At 38.9% G+C, this 19,889-nt stretch overlaps 1 protein-coding gene across 3 annotated transcripts; it reads left to right on the top strand.

Annotated features, from left to right (window-relative positions):
* The first annotated feature begins 304 nt into the window (after positions 1–304).
* Positions 305–19,794, top strand: LOC147311625 (uncharacterized). Of its 3 annotated transcripts, XR_015125540.1 has the most exons (38): positions 305–2,874; positions 3,051–3,188; positions 3,441–4,015; positions 4,655–4,675; positions 4,826–4,885; positions 5,809–5,862; positions 6,556–6,600; positions 6,684–6,710; positions 6,792–6,836; positions 6,966–7,010; positions 7,493–7,582; positions 7,911–7,964; positions 8,816–8,884; positions 8,970–9,038; positions 9,180–9,248; positions 10,605–10,673; positions 11,459–11,527; positions 11,657–11,725; positions 12,051–12,119; positions 12,231–12,302; positions 12,389–12,457; positions 12,540–12,611; positions 12,805–12,873; positions 12,990–13,058; positions 13,138–13,206; positions 13,322–13,390; positions 13,525–13,593; positions 13,757–13,825; positions 14,028–14,096; positions 14,185–14,265; positions 14,374–14,409; positions 14,496–14,532; positions 15,586–16,143; positions 16,229–16,518; positions 16,614–16,857; positions 17,496–17,672; positions 17,767–18,401; positions 18,541–19,794. XR_015125540.1 is itself a non-coding variant. In XM_086267953.1 (37 exons), exons 2-37 carry the CDS (start codon positions 3,059–3,061, stop codon positions 17,772–17,774), a joined length of 3,756 nt encoding a protein of 1,251 aa, XP_086124079.1. In that variant the 5' UTR covers positions 305–2,874; positions 3,051–3,058; the 3' UTR covers positions 17,775–19,794. The 3 variants fall into 3 exon arrangements, 2 of the variants coding, with proteins under 2 accessions (XP_086124079.1, XP_086124080.1); XM_086267953.1 differs by having other exon boundaries at positions 17,767–19,794; XM_086267954.1 differs by lacking the exon at positions 7,493–7,582 and having other exon boundaries at positions 17,767–19,794.
* Positions 19,795–19,889: the final 95 nt, after the last annotated feature.

Raw genomic sequence — 19,889 nt, 5'->3', positions numbered from 1 at the left:
TCACAAAAATGATTCTTCACCCTCTCAAGCATTAATTATAATAATATTGAAGCAATAATTTTGAATGAAGTGCAACTGAAACATATCAAATCAAAGGTTTATTTATTCAAACAATTCATCAAGGAAAAGGTTATTTGTATAAACTATCCATTAAATTTAACTTGTGTAATAAAATTACATGTTAATAAATTAGATAAATTCAGCATTTTGTGAAAATTCATGATGAGATGAGTACGAAGGAACACCTCAAATCTTATCTGTTGGGGGACTGCTGTTGCTCACTTGGTTAAGTGGATAACCTGAATGCTGAAAAGCTGCAGCGGCTTGGGATCATGGTGATTTCCTCCATGTCATTCTTTCTCACCCTGCCTTTATGTCTGGCTTTAATGTCTGTCTTTGCCTATCAAATGAAGGCGAAGATGGCCCCTACAACTCTTCAGGTCAGATTGTGCTTGCATACATAGGTTGGGATAGTGTATTTTGAAAGAGATACTGTAGTAGTAATGCATATAACTAATTTTACAGCTTATAAAAACACACTGTGTGATGCAGAGATGCTTTATGAAGCCAACAGCCGAGACTGAACATATGACAGTGCTGCGAAATGTGGAACTTGTTTCTGCCAATGAAAATAAGTTGGAGTTTTTATGCCATCTATAAGTTCAAAAGTTTGGAATTATTTGAAATTAAATTTTAAATTTATTAGCCCTGCGACAGACTGGTGACCTCTCCAGGGTGTACCCTGTCTCTCGCCACAAGACAGCTGGGATAGGCTCCAGCCCCCCTTCGACCCTGAAAAAAAATAAGCGGCAGAGAATGGATAGATGGATGGAATTTAGATTTACTCAAGAAAATTCAGACCTCTGGGAAAATCTTGACTCGTGGATGGCAAAAAAAAATTTGGTTCTGGTAAAAAAAAAAGGTTTGTTTCGGACCTTTCCATTTGGACTTTGGGTGCTCTTCCTTTGCACATCTGGTCAACAAGTTTAGGTTAACTGATGATTTTACATTGGTGGTACATGTGAATATGAAAGTGAATAGTTGTCTTTCTCAGTGAGCCCTATAACAGACAGGCAAACATATCCAGGGTGCACCCTTCCTTTCTCGCCAGGCCATTTGGTGACATTCATTGGATAAGCAGTTGCAGATCAGAAATATCGACCGAATTCTTTGTAATCCATTTTGACCACACCTGAACTTTACAGTCATACACCCTACATACGAAGTATACTGATAGGCTGTCCTTTGTCATAATCCAAAGATGCAGTGTGTGTGTTTTTTTCCAAACCATCATTCAGTGTTGCATTCCTTTGTGTCAGAAAGTCTCCTCTAATTACTCCTAGCCTGCAGGTCTGTAATACAGAGCCTCTTCACTTTAAGCACAGCAGGCAGAATGCTCTGTGAATCCTCAAGAACCGTCCTCATCTCTAAACCACACCAGGAGCACAATGAAAGGTCACCTCTGCTTCTGCAATATCATAAGGTCATATTTCATGGTCTGGAAGGTGAAATACCACCTGCAGTTTCCTTTTATTTATTTTCTGAAAATTGAAGTGCCTGTCACTCACTTGGAGGTTTTAAGCTTTATTTGAAGCTTCTGAATAGCATAGCATAGCATCTTTATTTATAACGCACTTTACATCCAACAATGTTGACCAAAGTGCTACAAATATAAAACAGAGAGGAAACAGTTTAAATTACATATAAAATATCTTAAAATTAAAAATAATATAATTAATAAGAAACATATTAAGAGACATCAACAAGTCCTGCTGTGCTAAAAGCCAAGGTAAATAAATATGTTTTAAGACGTGATTTAAAAACAGATAAGGAAGGTGCCTGTCTAACATGTAAAGGCAACTCATTCCACAATTTTGGTGCTGCCACAGCAAATGCCCGATCCCCTCTGAGCTTACGATTAGTCCTGGGCACGCTCAGGAGGAGCTGGTCTCCCGACCTGAGGGACCGGGAAGGTATGTATGGATGAAGAAGCTCAGAGAGGTACACAGGGGCAGCATTGGACAAACATTTAAAAACAAATAAAAGCAGAGTTAAGCAGAATCTTTCTATCTTTCTTTGTGGAGAATACTTGGATCAAAATTCTATTTGATTGCCACCTTTTTGCACCTCTTCACTGGTTTTCATTGCTTGGCATTTAAGCGAACATAAATCTTGGACCTTTTAACCCATTTTTCCACAGGCAGCACTGTTATGGTCATTCCAAAGCCCCAGTGAGACCGAAGGTGACAAGGAATTTGGCTTTAGAGCCTTTAAATTTTGAACCTCCCACACCCTTATGGAATTTAATTACAAAAACATCACTAAAACCATTCCAATTTTACGAGCTCACAGCAAATACAAAGAATTAAGCATCTAACATAACGCTATTTAACTATAGTGAGTTTAATGACATTAATGATTATAGAAGAATCTAAATGCAGCTAATTAAACTCTGTAACTATAATGATTTCAATCCATTACTTAACATGATGAATATAATTCTGTGTTATTCTGTAGTTCAATTTGTAGTCATTAAAATACCAAGTTCACCAAACATGCACTACATTGCTTCACTCTTTCAAACATATCTCAGCGATCTCTTTGCCTCAGGCAAGCGCAGGAGTGTTGGCCTTGCTCCATTGGATCTGGTCTGTCGGTGCCTCCTTATAAAGGAGGAGTGAATGTCTGAGGGTCTCTTAGTCTCTTCTCCCAGCAGAACTGACGCTACTGCTGCTTCACAATCAATGAAGTGCAACCCACGGTGCTAGTTGTCCTCTGCTGGTCCTCTGCCCACCCTGCTGCCTTTTTTAATTCTGCATTTTTCACGACTCCGAAAACAGGACTGACTGCAGCAATTGCACAGGAAGCTGGCTTGTAAGTCAATGTGAAGAAAGTCTCTTAATACTTTTAAAGATCTACTACCTTTCTAAATGTCACATTTAAGAGTTTGATTTCTCCAAAAAACAACCTGCTACACTCTGATTTGATGTGAAGACCTCTTTTGTACAGTGTAATTTTGACTTTAATTTGTCGTTGCTGTATTCTCTAAGGGGCAAGGATGTTTCTTACACCACTGCTGCTGGCCACAGCACTCTCCAGCATATGGGCCCAAGACTTTTACCAAGCGAGGAAAACCATCAAGAATTCTGGAGCCAAACCTCTTGCTGCAAATATCTACAATGATCAAGGTAAGAAATAAATGAATAAAGAAGACAGTTTTTAAAGTGATGCATTAATATTTCTTCATTCTCAAAACTTAAGCAGTATATTTCAACAAAATAAGAAACACAAATTCATAACCCCAACTGATTTTGCAAAACTTTTTACATCTTCTCAATATAAATTTTTGGATTTGTTACAAAAATTGCAGCATTTTCTCATCAAATTGATTGAGATGCAGTCAATCAGTTAATCAGATAACTTGTTCTGTGTGGTCACAGCCATCCTTGATGAAGACTGTAGCCTGGAACTTGCCTTCCTGTTGGACAGCTCTGAGAGTGCAAAAGACAATCATGAGGATGAAAAGCAGTTTGCCATGAACATGGTGGACAGACTCCGAGGTGTCCGGCTGCAGACTGGACGCAGCTTGAGTTTGAGAGTTGCTCTGCTGCAGTACAGCAGCCACGTTATCACAGAGCAGACCTTCAGAGATTGGAGAGGAGCAGAGAATTTCAAGACCCAAATAGCCCCAATAGTCTACATTGGGCATGGCACCTACACCACGTACGCCATCACCAACATGACCAAGATTTACCTGGAAGAATCCAGCCCCCACAGCATCAAAGTAGCAGTGCTGCTTACAGATGGTGTTTCCCACCCAAGGAACCCTGACATTTTCTCTGCTGTTGCTGAAGCCAAAAACCAGGGCATCAAGTTCTTCACTTTGGGCATCACCCGAGCAGCCAATGAGCCGGCCAATGTTGCTAATCTCCGCCTCCTTGCCAGCTCCCCTGCTTCTGTCTTTCTCCGTAATTTACAGGATAATAACATAGTCGAAAAAATCTCCACTGAAATTGTGAGTATTTAGCATTAAAGCTCATCTCTCAGTAGACAAAACAAAAAAGAAAAGTGATGTATTTGCTTTGAATGGGAGTTGGTACATTGATATGCAAGCTTCATGAAATCTTATAGAGATGAAGTGATGACAGTGCTGTGGAAAAAACAAATGAAAGATGTTCATGTCCGTTATGGATTTATGCCTTTCTCCCGAACCTTTAAAAAGACACACAAAGGAAAAGCCCCCAGGATTTTCTTTTCCGTCTGGTAATCTCTAATTGTATTACTGTTGATATTAAACTGCCTTAACAATTAAAATTAATAATTGGGTTAAGGCGGTTAGATTTCCTGTGGAATAATACATGGTGTGCATATATCCATTTCCATTGCATCTGACCACTTTATTTATTACACACACTCATTCACTCATTGTAACTCATCATTTTAAAGGACTTTAAAAGTTAATAGATAATGCAAAGTTAAGATTTGTATACCAAAATCTCATTATTTCCTAAATTTTTATCAAAACCAATGCATGTAGACACGTAAGTTATGCTGAATCAAGACAACACATCTTGGCAATAACAGAAGAAACCTAATAAGTGTCTGAAGTATGTTTGTACAACTGACAACAAGTCCATTTCTATTTTCTTTGCAGATTGGCTTAGCTGATGAAGATGTAAGTACAAGTTACAAATATTAACTCACACGAACTGTAGATATTTGATATTCAATAAAATGTCATTAAGTAGCTAAATTATTTAATTTAATTGACTGTTAAAAAATGGCTTTTATCACAGTTTAATAATCGTATCTCTGCTCTTTGAAGTGCCCAGTGGCTCAGAGATGTGCTTGTGACAAAGGAGAGAGAGGACCCAGTGGGCCTGCAGTAAGTATGAAAATACACCACTCATCGGTGAGAAGGATTTCAGAAACATTTTATATGAACCTGATATTTTAGTTATGATTGCTGTGTCGTTTTTGTTCAGACGGGATAATTGCTTGCTTTTTAAATGCAGCTTAGAGGCATTTGCACAAACAAAGAGGATGGGTGGTTCAATCCCACCATCTTAAAGAAGATTAATGAAAAAGGACCAGAGACTTTCATCTTCTATTTGAAGAGAAATATATTTACTTACCCTCATCTAGTTATTATACTAATGTGACATCGGATGTGACCCATGGAAGACAGAAGCATCATATTTAGAGCTTCCTGTAAAACTGATTCTTTGGCCATAGTAAATCTCACTAATCTTGCCATGGTCAATGGGACGAGGATAGAAGAATACTTACACAAGATGATCTGAGCTGTTCTACACACATACTCACATATTTTACTCATAACAACTTTAGTTTAAGCCCTTCTCCTGCTCAGATAACGTGGTCAAGTTATCGGCAGACAGTCATATTACTGACTGACAACTACTGTGAGACCAGGTGCTTTCACCACAGAGAGATTCTTCACATTCTTACACTCAGACTAAGAGGTTCTCATAATTGCTCTTATTGGTAAAATTACCACAAACTAGGGATTTCTGATGAATAATAACTGACACACACTATCCAGGTGCAGCTCAAAACAATGACCTATGGCCATGTGGACAAGATGTTTCATGTTTCATATTTTCAGCGATCATACAGATCTGTCAGAAAGGTCCCTGACCTTTTTCCACACGGTTACTCGGCAACAACTTGGTTGAGGTTAAAGGTCATAGTGTTATCTGCTGAAGTCATTTTGTGCACAGCAACAAGAATGCAAAATTTACAAAACAAATTATCAAATCTCTATCTTGATTTTGTTGCATTTTCCAGGGAAAGAAAGGTCGCCCTGGTGATGATGGAGCCCCGGGGCCTAAAGGGCAAAAGGTGTGTGCCCTTTGATAGATATGTGGACTGCTCTGAATGTTAAGCTCTTAGCTTGCAGAAATATTCATGAGATACTTAATACTTCCGTCTTTTGCAAAAAGACGTTAGGCTTCCCTGAACTTACAAAACTCGTGCTTTTAATTCACTTCTTCGCTTGTGTCCAGTGGAGTACCACAAGGTTCAATATTAGGTCCGATTTTATTTTCCTCATATTCATATTACCTTGTATTTAAAAATATGTGAATAACAATCTGTTGTTGCTCTTCCTTACCTCTAATATACTGGTGACAGCAGGTAAGAAATTAGGTTCATAAGGGTAACTTTAGTGCCTATGATGATAAACATGCATTTTGTATAATAGCAGACATTTTTTCCATGACTATAAATGCTTGCAGAGCTTTCAACCCATGTTTACGTCTTGTAATTAAGAGCTACTTTGTAATTAAAATGTTTAAGAACTACATTTACATCTCTCCAACATTGCTTTACATGCTAGTATTGATTTACATTGTAACTATGAAATGTCTGTGTTGTCTTTCTTAATCTTAACTTTTATTTACTGGCTTCCATTAAGTATAGTGACTATGAGGTCTTTCTAAATTATTTCAGAATTATTATCTGAATTGCTTTAACACACTAATAATGTACAAGTATCCATTTTTGTTTCTAAACCTGTTTCTAATCCCACCTAAGGGTGAAGCAGGATTAAGTGGAGTACCCGGGCGAGAGGGTCCAGAGGTAAATGACACTATTTGTGATCAGCATCGTCATTGTTTCTGAAACTTGTTCACACATGGCGTCTCAATCATGTTTATTTGCAGGGAAAACCAGGTTACAGAGGAGATAAGGTATGAAATTTAGATTAGTAACAGTGGTGGGATGTTTTGGAGCGAATTGAAGCCTGAACTGTTTTTGTAATTTCTGCGCAGGGTGAGAGGGGTGAATGTGGCACTCCAGGAATCAAAGGAGACAGGGTATGACATTGCTCTTGGTATTAAACATTCTAACATTAACTAACATTTTCAATTTAATGGATTTTACTAATTGTGTATATGGTAATTGGGTTTATGGTCTGTTTCCTATGGTTGTTTAATGTGTTTCAGGGTCCTGAGGGGTCAATAGGAGAAAGAGGACCCCGAGGCCTGCAGGTTAGTATGAATTCATGTGTCTTAACATAAATTTAATAAGCAACTTAATAAGCAGACAAAACAGAGCAGCAAAGTGTTATACCTCAGAATCAGTGGGTACTGTCTTCATCACTGTTTTTCATCAGTTTTTAGTTGCAACTCATATTTTCTCCTGTCTTTGTCATCTTGTTCAGTAGTAGCCTTCATGCCTTAGTGTCACCTGTTTGTTTTCTTCCCCTAATTTTATCATGAAGCATCATTTTTTTGTGTTGTTTTGTTTGTACTTGCTGCTTTTGTTTCCCTGTGATCATCTGGCATCACAGGTTTGTGGTGTGGTTGATTTTTCACACCTGAGCTTTGTTTCACTTGTGTCTTGTTTTGTAAATGATGCTTTGTGTGTTTTAAAAAGGATAGACCATTAGGAATTATTGAAGATGATTTGTTGAAATATAGCATTTAGTTGAGCTATTTGGCAATTAGTTAATGATAACCCATCGTAACAGAATGCCTGCAGTGATAGGAATAAAGACAGGATCTCCTGGAGTCTAGACACTGGTGCCGGCGAAGATGAAGATGGAGATTTGGATAGAGCTGTGAGTGACCAGGTTCAGCAGAGATAGGGACAGGGAAGCAGGCAGATGAGTGATTACAGATTTTCCTTATTAAACTTACACATAAGCTTCATTTGAAATCCTGTCAGTTTCTTTTTTCTGGTGCTTAACCATTTCATGTCCTGCATTCTTTTGGATTATTACCTTTGAATTTGTTTTGTTATGCACTTTAGCAATTAGCATTTAGTAATGCTGTTTTTTGCTCCATTTACTAAACAGTTCAAATGTTTGTGTCAACATTTGAACTGCACACCCACAATATTGTGATATTTCAAGTGATGATCAGTCACCGTATGCTGTTCTTATCCAGGGTTTACCAGGACCGCATGGAGACAGGGGACCTGAGGGCCCCCAGGGAAAGCAGGTCTGCCACTTTCTGACAACTTTTACTTATCCTACCATGCACATCTGCTGTGACCTTTGCATTTCCTCTTATGTTGAGTATAAACAAGAGGTTAGAGTTTTTCTACCTCGGTAATAACTCTATAACACAGAAACCGGTTGTCTTCTAATAGACCCCTGCGTGAAGACTTGGCAATGAGCCAATGTCTTCCCCATCATTACTTCCATTCAGGAGCTCAGGGAAAAAAACATAATGAAAAAGTCTCACTCTAGGCTCTCCCAATGGCCCATATCCTGTGTCTAAATACAGATTATGGGGTGCCCACACCATCTTCAGCTTTTCCAACAAGGCTTGCACTTAATAACACACATGGAAAGTCTGTGTATGCTCAGTGTCTCACCATGTGAGGACCTGTATGCATTTGGAAAGATTACAAGGAGTCTTGGTGGTCCCTATGCAATTTGTGCAAGCACACAAGCAAGTCGAGTAGCTGTAAGACAAGTCTTTGTATTAATTCCTTGTATCAGTTCAGATTAAAACTGTAGACAGAGACTTTATTAAACAGTCTAAGTGATTACATGATTTTGAGCTTATTCTTCTTATCTTTAGATAACAGCTACCATTACCCCAACTTTGAGATTCACCTTTGATGTAGTAATGACCTTTGGGCCTTCTTAACCTTATACACAGGAAAAAATAAAACATTTCAGTCCTTTTTCCATCTTTTTCATACAATGAAACCAAGCTACTAAAGGTTTAAATTAAGTGGTAACAAACGATGAGAGATATAAACATTGTCGTTCAGTACGTCTATATGCTAATGCTTGCAAGTCCAACATACAGTTGTTTAAATAATATGTTTGTGAATACAGGGTGAACGGGGCCCATCCGGCCCTCCAGGAATTCAAGGGGAGACTGGTATTGGGCTTCCTGGACCAAAAGCAAGTCATGTTATGAACTTTCCTCTGAATATTGATCGTCGTGATTGTGTTTGGGTGACTAATTTGCACTAATATTTCTCTTCAGGGTGACATGGGATTCCAGGGCAGACCAGGTCCTCATGGTCCTCCAGGAGTGGGTGAACCCGGCCTTCCTGTAAGTTCAGAAGCATCAGAGTCTGTGCTACAGTTTTATAGCTGTGAAGTCAGTGTTGGTGTTAGTGGGAGATCTGCTCTTTGAAGAAAGTCTGTATTTTGACTTACAGCTAGCTATATTGTACGCTGATTATCTTTACAGGGGGCGCAAGGACCACAAGGTGTTCAAGGGGGAAAAGGACCCCAAGGTGAAGGGTTTCCTGGGCCAAAGGTATTTCTTTAAATCTATCATTAGAGAATAAAAAATTTGGGGTTGTGTTTAAAAGGCAGGCGAGTGAAAGACAAATGATATTTTTGAAAAAATATTAAACATTATTAGTGTATCCTCCACCAAGGCAAATGTCCTACATTGCATTTAAGATAAGATATAATTTATTAATCGCAGATTTTGGAGGAAAAACAAACCTGAACCAAAGCCCATTTTAATAGGTTCTTTCTTCAGCCATGCTCCACTTCTCCCCAATTTTTGATAAATGTGACACTGGTAGTTTTGCATAATCTTGCAAATAGAGGAGGAAAACACTATTTTGAAACCATAAGAAATATGGCAAAATATTGATCTGAACTAATCTGAGAGTGCTTCACCTCTATATCACGACACTGAAAACACACCTCTGATCTCACACTACTAGACAAAATGAGTGCTGCAGATAATCTGCCTTCATTATAATGATCTTTAAACTAACTACTTTCATCATTACCAACTTCAAAATCTATTACAGTAAATATTCCATGAATCATTTGCTGTATCTGAAGGTTACAAAGACATAAATTGTGATTAAATAAGCTCCTCAGCGAGCATTACTAAAAGAAACAAAGAGTGTATGATTCAGTCTCAGGTAACTAGTTGATACACATCTGTCAAAATCAGCCTCTGTTCCAGCTCACTGACTCACAATACAGGCGTTCACTCAAGCGTGTATACACACTCTGTTGTTAAGCCTAAAAACTATGTTTTCCCCATGCTGCCACATGCTGCATTTAAAAACACACAGCAGACGTCTCATTCAAATAGAGATAGCTGGGATTCAACCAAGGGCTTAGCAAGACATGTTAATACTAATGACAGCAGGTCTTACTGTGTAGCAGCAAAGAAAACAACCTAACCACAGCGAAGTAAAAACAGTATAATAACCGAGTAAGAGTAAAAACCTAAAATAATGTTAGCAACACTCTCTTTATAAAGTTGTTGAAGTTTCTGTGTAAAGAATTCTAAAAGCAGTTTTATTTGTTGAGGGAATTAACACTGAAATGTCCTCAAGCAGTTTTAATCGCTTTCAGACTTTCTGGTGATTATACTTTTTACTATACCATCCTATTGAGAAAAAACCTCCTCTCCATTCAGATTTTTTAAATGAACAAACACTAGTTTAGATAAAAGTATTGTACACTCAAAAATTGTCAGAAAGACAAACAAACAAAAATATGTCATTCCTGGGTCATGGGATCATTGTGAATCACTCAGCAACAGGAGCAAACATGCCCTCCTGCCATGCTTTACTGAAACAGTGGGATTTGGCTGTGACCCAATCTTGACTAATGGAATTAACCTGACTTTGGTCTACAGGGGGATCGAGGGCTGCCAGGGCCCAGGGGACCGTGGGGACAGCAGGGTGTAGGCATCAAAGGAGAAAAGGTGGGTTGTAAATGAAGTTAATTAAGAAAATTCAGTGCAACAACAAAGACTGTTCACAACAAAGGCTCTAATGAAATCCACAAGGGGAAACTCTAGAAGTCCTTTAGGCTACAATTATAAAAATGTTGTGACTGAGTGAGGCAAAATACAGGAGTGCGTTAGATTAAACATCTGGTTACTGTGGGAATGTTAACGGTAGTGCATACAGCAGGGCTGCACTATATACTATACAGTTAGGTAGCTATAACACAATCTTTCATTGGCTGCTTGTGAGTTAAACATTTATTAACCTGAAAAAAGGTTGATAAACACAACAAATGTGAAAATACAGTATATGAAGATAAAATGAGTCTGGGAACTTACTGTACATAACCATATTCTGTATGTGTGTACAGGATATGATGAAGTGTAATCTATAAAATAAAAATGAGTTTTTGTTTGCATTGCTGTTGATCTTTACAGTCTTTCTCACGATATGAGTTTCCTATACACTATAATACTAATTCTAGCATTTTCAGGAACAAACTAAAACCCACCGGGAGGCTGAGACTGGGCCTGCATACTTTTGTGCAACAATAGTGATTCCCTGAAATCAAAATCAACTTTAAATCTTTATTAATGAAAGGGAAACCAAAAGGACACAAATTTAATGCAAAGTGCACAAAAAAATCTCAGGGATCACAAAAGAGGAAAGGGATCCATTCACCCTCTCTTCTACAGCTAACACTGGGTGAACACATGAATGTTAACAGTAAGTATTTATGATTATGATGGTTTATTCCCAGGGAGAACTGGGCCAACCAGGATTGCCAGGGCCAACTGGACCAATAGCAGTGGGCATACAGGGAGAAAAGGTCAGGGCGACATCTTTATCTAAATGCTATTTGATTGCCTTTATTTGTTCTGACACATATGCTGAGGAATTGGAATGCAGTAGCACCACACATTAAAATAACCCTAGAATCATTATTATTATTGTACAGGGAAATGAAGGACCAAGAGGCCCTCCAGGAGTCAGAGGTCTTCCAGGAGAAGGTCTACCTGGGCCCAAGGTTTGTTAAAAAACCCTTAAGATGCATATTCAGATTATTCGGGTTTACTTGTTTACTTTAGTCACGCAGACAAGATAAGAACTTGATTCCCGGTCAGTCTAGAACTAACTTTACCCTGTCCTGTTATATCAGGACAAAATAATTTAGCTGCTTGCCATAGTTATCAAACAGAGACAGCAGAAAATTAAAACTACTACAAATGAATAAAATAAAAGGTAAAATATTTCAAATTTAGAATTATTATTAAATCTGAAATATTAAGTTTTCAGATTTAAGTTTAATTAAACGTGGTAGGATATGACTAGAATATGACTTCTCTTCAAAGGGAGACCAAGGTTTACCAGGAGAGCATGGAGCTCCAGGAGAGACAGGTGTTGGTGAACCTGGGCCAAAGGTAAGATAAGACATTTCCTGAACAAAGTGTGTCAGGCTAATCCTGGTCTAGCAGCATAAAACAGTACTGAATACAGCAAAAGCTGGATGTGAAAACATTCTGCTGTTACAGGGAGAACCTGGAGCGGCAGGAGTGAGTGGCCTGCCTGGTCTGCCAGGAGAAGATGGAGCTCCAGGGCAGAAGGTAAAGCAGTATCTGACTGATCATTTTAACAATGGTTATGAAAAAAAGTCTTATTATTTATTGAATAAACCCATTCGTTCTTTTAGGGTGAGCCTGGTTTGCCTGGTTTAAGAGGTTCTGAGGGGCCACAAGGAGTTGGCACTCAAGGCGAGAAGGTATGTTTATAATTCAGTAGTCTTGTGTATCCCACAGTTTTCTTAATGCTACTCACAAAATATATTTGGTATTCACTCCCAGGGTGACCAGGGTGTTAGGGGCATCCGTGGGTTACATGGACCTCCTGGGGTCTCAGGACCATCTGGACCAAAAGTAAGAATTTCACAGAACATGATGATAATATCTTACTGTGGTACAAAGCGTCCGTGATAGTGTATACACATTAACCCAAACTTTGAACGAAGCCAAAAAAATGAGTCTTCTACCAGTTGTTGGCAGCACACTTGTTGTTAAAATAAAGACAAGTGTGAATAGGATCTTAAGTTCCTCAACAACTTCCTTCCAGGGCGAACGCGGGATACCAGGCCAGCAGGGCATGCCAGGGCAACAGGGACGGTCCATAGCAGGTGCAAAGGTAAATAAATTTTCTCTTTACACTGATCTAGGTAAGCATCCACCAGTGTAGTCTGATGCAACATAATGCATCAAAAAAACTGTTGCTGTAGTCAGACTTAACTGTCTCGCGTTCAGGGTGATATTGGTCCCGCTGGCCCACCTGGTCCTATTGGAGAAACAGGCCATGGACTACCTGGTCCAAAGGTAAATGCAGTCCTAATTTATTAGACGCACTGATTAAAACACAAAGGTTTGGGCCTCATTGTTGAATTTGTTGTACCAGGGTGATCGCGGCTATCCAGGTTTACCAGGTCCTGCTGGCCCAAAAGGCCAAGGCATCCCTGGCCCTATGGTTAGTATCAACTGCCAAGACATGACAAATTTCTAAATGTTTTTCCTGCAACTCTGTAATTAGTTAATGTTGTGCAAGGTTGCTAAAACTGGAATAATCTCTGTACTTTATCCAGGGTGCTCCAGGCCAGCCAGGACTACCAGGTGAGCCCGGCCCAGAAGGAGTGGGATTTCCTGGACCTAAGGTTTGTACCTACATGCTACGTGATTCTGGGATAATCTAGTTAGTCTGTTATTATAGTTTTTGCATCGCTGTTTTTTGGGAGGTGGGTTTGATATGTATAAGGATGCCTGTTTTATACTATCATGTCTTTTTCAGGGAGACATTGGGTTTAGAGGATTGCCAGGTTTGCCTGGTCCGCCAGGAGAAGGCTTACAGGGACCACTAGTAAGAGCGATTACAGTTTGATCTAATTGTTTTTAATTCTACATGCTAATTCTAATGTTGACAAATTATAATATTGAAAGTTGTATTTTGAACATATTTAATGTATGTGCTGCTTTGTGTAGAATATGGATTCACTAATATACTTGAAATTCTATGTGTTAAGGGCAATGTTGGAAGGCCAGGTCCTCCAGGCCCAACTGGACCTCAAGGAGAAGGTATTCAAGGTCCAAAGGTAAGTTTTTTATATGTTTTGTATATTCATTCATTCATTTTTGTATATGAAAGAGTGAAGCGGCATTTTATTGGTGCTGACATGTTTCACAAGTGAACTGCCTGGCAAACCGGCCGCAGGATAAACACAAAAATAATTTATGACCTTTCTTGAGTTTGGATCTCTTCTGTATGATTCAGTGAATAACACAGTCTAATTTCAGGGTGAGCCAGGATCGCAAGGCATGACTGGGCCTAGAGGGCCTCGGGGAGATGGGCCTCCTGGAGAAAAAGTGATGAATTTACATGCTGCTTTCAAATATTTTATTGATGTCGGATTACTTGGTCTCTGACTGATAATTTATTCTTCTGTTATGATAGGGTGATCGTGGACTACAGGGTGAGAGGGGGATAAAGGGTACAAAAGGAGACATGGGAGATCCTGGAGTCCCTGGTGAAATGGTAAAATAGACCAAAATAACAACGAGTAAATAAATTACTCATATATGTGTTTTTAACAGCACAAAACTGAAACGTGAATGTTGTTTTTCATCCTTTTTCAAATTACAGGGAAGGCCTGGAGAAAAGGGAGAACCAAGCCTCACTGTAAGTTCAGTAATTCAACATTTTTTTGGGGCCATTCAAAAAAGTAAAAACATTTTCCACTGACATATGTTTTCCATATTTTTCAGAGAGAAGAAATTATTAAGCTGATCAAAGAAATCTGTGGTAAGATTGAGCCTTGTCTATTTTAATAATGATTAATAAACAATTGTGTAGAAACAGACAATGTGGCAAAGTAAAATCTGCAATTAAATCTTTTAAATCTGTGTGCAGAGGAGCTTTGAATTCATTACTGTCATGCTGGTATTTTATTAGTTTGCCAAAGCAGCAGCCAAAAAATATATGATTATGCCATTTGTTTGTCTGTATTTTTGAATGTCTGCATTCTAAACCATAGACTTTAAATGCCTTTACAATGCAACACGGAGCACTGACATTGGCACTGATGGAGGATGTGCTCAGTATGTGCCCCTCTAGTTTAAACTTAGTCAAACATCTATGGATGTTTTGAACAAGAAATTAAAATGTTTTGATGACAGGTTAAAGTACTTAATACTATTCTGTTTAGTAAGCAAAGTGCATGTAAAGACTGCAGTGCTTAACAAATGCATTAGATCATCTGTATACAGTATACATGCACTAGTGAGATAAAACAGAAAATGCTAGAATTGCACTCGCAAAACCTGGAGTGAAGACTTCTTAAACAGGGTTTTAGTAAATTAAAAACTATAATTAGCCATGGTATCTTCAGAATAAATTGGAATAAAAATATTCCACTGACACTTCAAATCCACGAGAACTTGTATTAGCTGAGGCAAGAACTAGCTAGTGGCCTAGTCGACACCTACTTGTCATAAAGTTGCCTGACCCTAGCTTGTTTATCATTTTAATAGCTAAAAGAGGAAAATTAGCTTTAAAGACCAAAATCTGTTTGTACCAGACTGTCAACATGCATATTTTTGTTGTAAAGTTGGTTATTTTGAAATTTGAGTCTGTAGGGACTGACTCAGTTATGGAGCCAGCCTCAAGTGGCCACTGGATGAACTGCAGGTGCCATCATAGCAACCAGCTGCAGAAGCAACACTCCTAGGTTTAAGAGGGTTTATTGTTATTGCAGATTGTGCCAGTATGAGTAGCCGCTGATGGTCTGCCTTTGCCCATAAACTGCACATGTGCAATAAAGCAGTCATGTACTAACTGCACTTTATACCTTTTCAGGATGTGGCATCAAGTGCAAGGAAAGGCCAATGGAACTTGTCTTCGTCATTGACAGCTCAGAGAGTGTTGGGCCTGAGAACTTTGAGATCATCAAAGATTTCGTCACAAGGTTAGTGGATCGGACCACAGTTGGCCGCAACGCCACCAGAATTGGCCTGGTCCTCTACAGTCTGGATGTTCATTTAGAATTCAACTTGGCTCGCTACATCAGCAAGCAGGACATCAAGCAGACGATCAGAAAAATGCTTTACATGGGAGAGGGCACTTACACTGGCACTGCAATTAGAAAGGCGACTCAGGAGGCTTTCTTCAGCGCCCGCCCCGGTGTCAGAAAAGTAGCCATCGTCATCACTGATGGTCAAACTGACAAACGAGAGCCTGTCAAGCTTGATGTAGCTGTGCGGGAGGCTCACGCTGCAAACATTGAGATGTACGCCCTGGGAATTGTCAATTCCTCTGATCCAACCCAGGCTGAGTTCTTACAGGAACTCAATCTTATAGCCTCAGACCCAGACAGTGAACACGTGTACCTCATTGATGACTTCAACACGCTAACAGGTGAAAGTCAAAGCCAGATACTTTAAATATCGTGAGGAGATTTAAAATGCCTAATAATCCCACTTTTTCTTTCATTTTTCCACAGCACTGGAGTCCAAACTTGTCAGCCAGTTCTGTGAAGATGAAAATGGTGCCTTTATTTACAATCACATTACCAATGGACACCGGAATGGTAACAATGGGCTTAGTGTTAGTGGAAATAATGGAGCAACTACTAATAACTATAATAGCTATGGCAACAATGGTTACATTTTTGGAAACAATGGATATGGGAACAGTTATGAAGAAGAAATCCAAAACCATAGACACACCAACAGCCGTGGCCGTGGAGACACTTTCACACTGCCCATCAGTGCCGATCCTCTTCCTGTTCAGGTCTCGTCTTCACTGTTTTAATTACATAATACTTTGTTACTTACAGTAAATGTATTTATTGCAATATTGAAACACTGTGCTGCTGTTTCACACAGGTAACAGAGGATGATGATGGTGAAGATTTAGATTTAAGGGCTCACGTGCGGGGTGACAAGCATCTGTCTAGAGTCAACAAAACAACATTTATATCACCTGGTAGAGAAAGTTCTGTGTCCAAAACAACTGTTGTATCATCTTCATCATCATCTGTATCTGGAATATCTTCATCAACACTGACTTCAAGTTCCTCCTCAAACTCAAATCAGTTACAGCCTGTGGTGATTCCAGTTCAGCCTGGAGGTGAGTACCACACTCCTGTACTGGATATGTCACAGAAAGAAAAACATAAAAACTAAATGAAAATTACCTGCTGAGGCAAATCAATACACTGTGTTAATAAAAAAAAAGGTTGTAAGCAGTGTGGGGTTGTAGTACATGGAAATTCTCCAAAGTAGAGTCGTGAAAAGGGAAGATTTCAGGGGACTCTGTGCAGTATTGCAGTCTAACTTGTAAAAGTTTAGTAGCAATAACTTAAAGCAGCTGTTTTCTGTATAACTTTATTAGTCTCTCACATCATTTTGGAATTTTGGCCCAACTGTTACAGTTTTTCTTTAGTATGTTAAATTTGCAGAAATTCATTTGTACACATCTCTTTTAAGGTCCTGTCACAGCATTTCAGTTGAGGGTCAAGATCTTCATTTCCATTGGGCCATTAAAAGACATTGGTTCTTTTCTTTTTAGCCTTTTTTTTTTTTTTGTAGCTTTGCTGATGAGCTTGGTATCAATGTCTTGTTGCAAGAACTAATTTTGACTATACACTTTAAGAAACCTTGAATCTATCAGCGTTAGCTCTGTCGGGAAAGGGCTAAGTCTATTCTTCTAGCACATAAATGTTTTTTTTAGTAAACATGTGTCTCACATACCATTCCCTCGTCTAGATCCCCGCTGTGACCTCAGCTTGGACCAAGGCACCTGCCGAGACTATATCATACGCTGGTATTATGACAAGCAGGCCAATGCTTGTGCACAGTTCTGGTACGGAGGCTGTGGTGGAAATGGCAACCGTTACGAAACAGAAGATGAATGCAAGAAGACTTGCGTTCTGCTCAGAAGAGGTAAAATCTGTAGATTTTAAACAGTAAATGTGCATTTTTGTTTATTGGTGTTTCTTCTGTGAGTATCATTTTGTCACTTCATTGTCCATTTCAGGTGGATAAAAGGAGGAAACAGCATCACTAGGAGTCCAGCTCTACAACCTTCAGCTTTCCTCATTTTAATGAGATGCCTTGTGACTCTTGTGTCACAGTTGGCCTTAGACACAAAAATATTTTTAATAAATAGAAAGACAGCTGACATGTTCCTGGTTTAACAGAAACAAAATCAGATTGACTTTTATTTTATTAAAAAGCCTTTCTTACCTCGGCGATATTGTATTGTCCTTCCTAGGCTTAAACTTCTATGGATTATTCTTATACCTCACCCAGACATGCAGTTTATATATGCTGAATATATTTAGAGTAAAACAGCATTAGTGAAATGTTTTATATGATGCTGATATATGTGTTTTGAGTACTTTTGTGTTTTCCTGTTGGTTTTTCCTGATTCTATTGCAATGTGTCCACATGGGTAAAACTGGCAGCTGTAATAAAGTAACAAAGGTGTTTTACTACATGTGTCCTGCTTCCAGAGGTCTGCTGCAGATCAGATCTTCTTCTTGATGCATTCTCAATCATCCAGGAAAGTAAATCTACAAAAGTTGATTCTGTTCATCTGGACGTAGCGTTTTGTGGGAGAAAGGTTTCGTCACTCATCCAAGTGGCTTCTTCAGTCTCAGCTGACTGCAGGTTTCCCCAATCTTATAAACAGTACATTTGCATAATGACTGAAACCAGCCCACTGAAGTAACAATGGGCTGGGAGGTCAGTTCTTTAATCTTAATTATGCAAATCCTCATGACATTCTCATGAATTTTCTAAACACCAGGTCTCTGTGGCTTTTAAACCCCAAAACACGCTGCGCCAAAAATTGGTCCACCCCAAGGATCGGGTCCCCCAACACAAACAGAGTAACATAGTGTACGCTGTTAAGTGCCAGGAGGATTGCCAGGATTTATACATCGGGGAAATCAAACAACCTCTGGCGAAGCGGATGGCACAACACAGAAGAACTACCTCGTCAGGCCAGGATTCTGCAGTCTATTTACACCTACAGGCCAGTGGACACTCTTTCAATGATGAGGATGTACACATCCTGGACAGGGAGGAACACTGGTTTGAGCGCGGAGTCAAGGAGGCCATTTACGTGAAAAGGGAAAGACCATCTCTGATACTCTGTATATCTTTCGCCATCTTACAATGCTGTGATTGCAGCCATTCCCCAACTCTCTGTGAACGATACTCATGGCCATTGATCAGTTGTCTTTGATCAGTGGGTTTTGGTCAGTGGTTGTTGATCAATGGTCATGAGAATTGGCATAATTAAGATTAAGGAACTGACCTCCCAGCCCATTGTTCCTTCAGTGGGCTGGTTTCAGTCATTATGCAAATGTACTGTTTATAAGATCAGGGAAACCTGCAGTCAGCTGAGACTGAAGAAGTCACTTGGATGAGTGACGAAACCTTTCTCCCACAAAAAACTACGTCCAGATGAACAGAATTAACTTTTGGAGATCAGATCTTCTTGTAAAGATTGAGGTTTTCTGCAGTTTATTCATTTAAGTTATGTTGATTTGAGCAGTGTGTATATCTCAGGTGATTTTTAAAAACATTTTAATAATAAAATCAAAAAGGATGATTGTTTGCTTTGCATCTATTAACTTAAGCACTACAATTGTTTCCACTAATTCCATTTATGTTGATGTGTCTGCAGTAAAATAGGATAATGTCAGTTAGTGGAAACTGGTATAACTACCAATTGTATTTTGCCAGTTTGTGGATTCTGTACTGCCGTTTTATAAAATCCTAATCAGTAAAATTGAAAATCCAGAGCATATGATACCATAAACACACACGCAAATAGTATAGGTTTTCAAAAGTTTTCACAAAAATATTATCCCAATTTAAAATGTAAGCAACTCAACATTATAATTACATTATAATTTCAATATAAAGCTTTGTTGTTTTCCCCTGGTGTTGGTTGTTGTTTGTTTTGTTTTGTTTTGTTTTAATTAGCACAGTCCTCCTTATCATACCTGCTTATAATAAAGCCCTGATTAGTAATCCAGCTAGGCTTAAATTTGAAGCATTTGGCACTATGGTTGAAATAAAACAAATATGGAGAAGAATTGGGGCCATTTTTGTCTGAAAATGGTTAGGGATCAAGTATTCGCCTTA

The sequence above is a fragment of the Aulonocara sp. 'chitande type north' Nkhata Bay genome, linkage group LG16 (assembly GCF_057382095.1).
Source record: "Aulonocara sp. 'chitande type north' Nkhata Bay isolate Kocher_YH1m ecotype deep benthic linkage group LG16, A_spYH_male_GT1.1, whole genome shotgun sequence".
NCBI lineage: Eukaryota > Metazoa > Chordata > Actinopteri > Cichliformes > Cichlidae > Aulonocara > Aulonocara sp. 'chitande type north' Nkhata Bay.
Note: the sequence above shows the minus strand (reverse complement) of the source record. Positions and strands in the feature narration are given on the sequence as shown.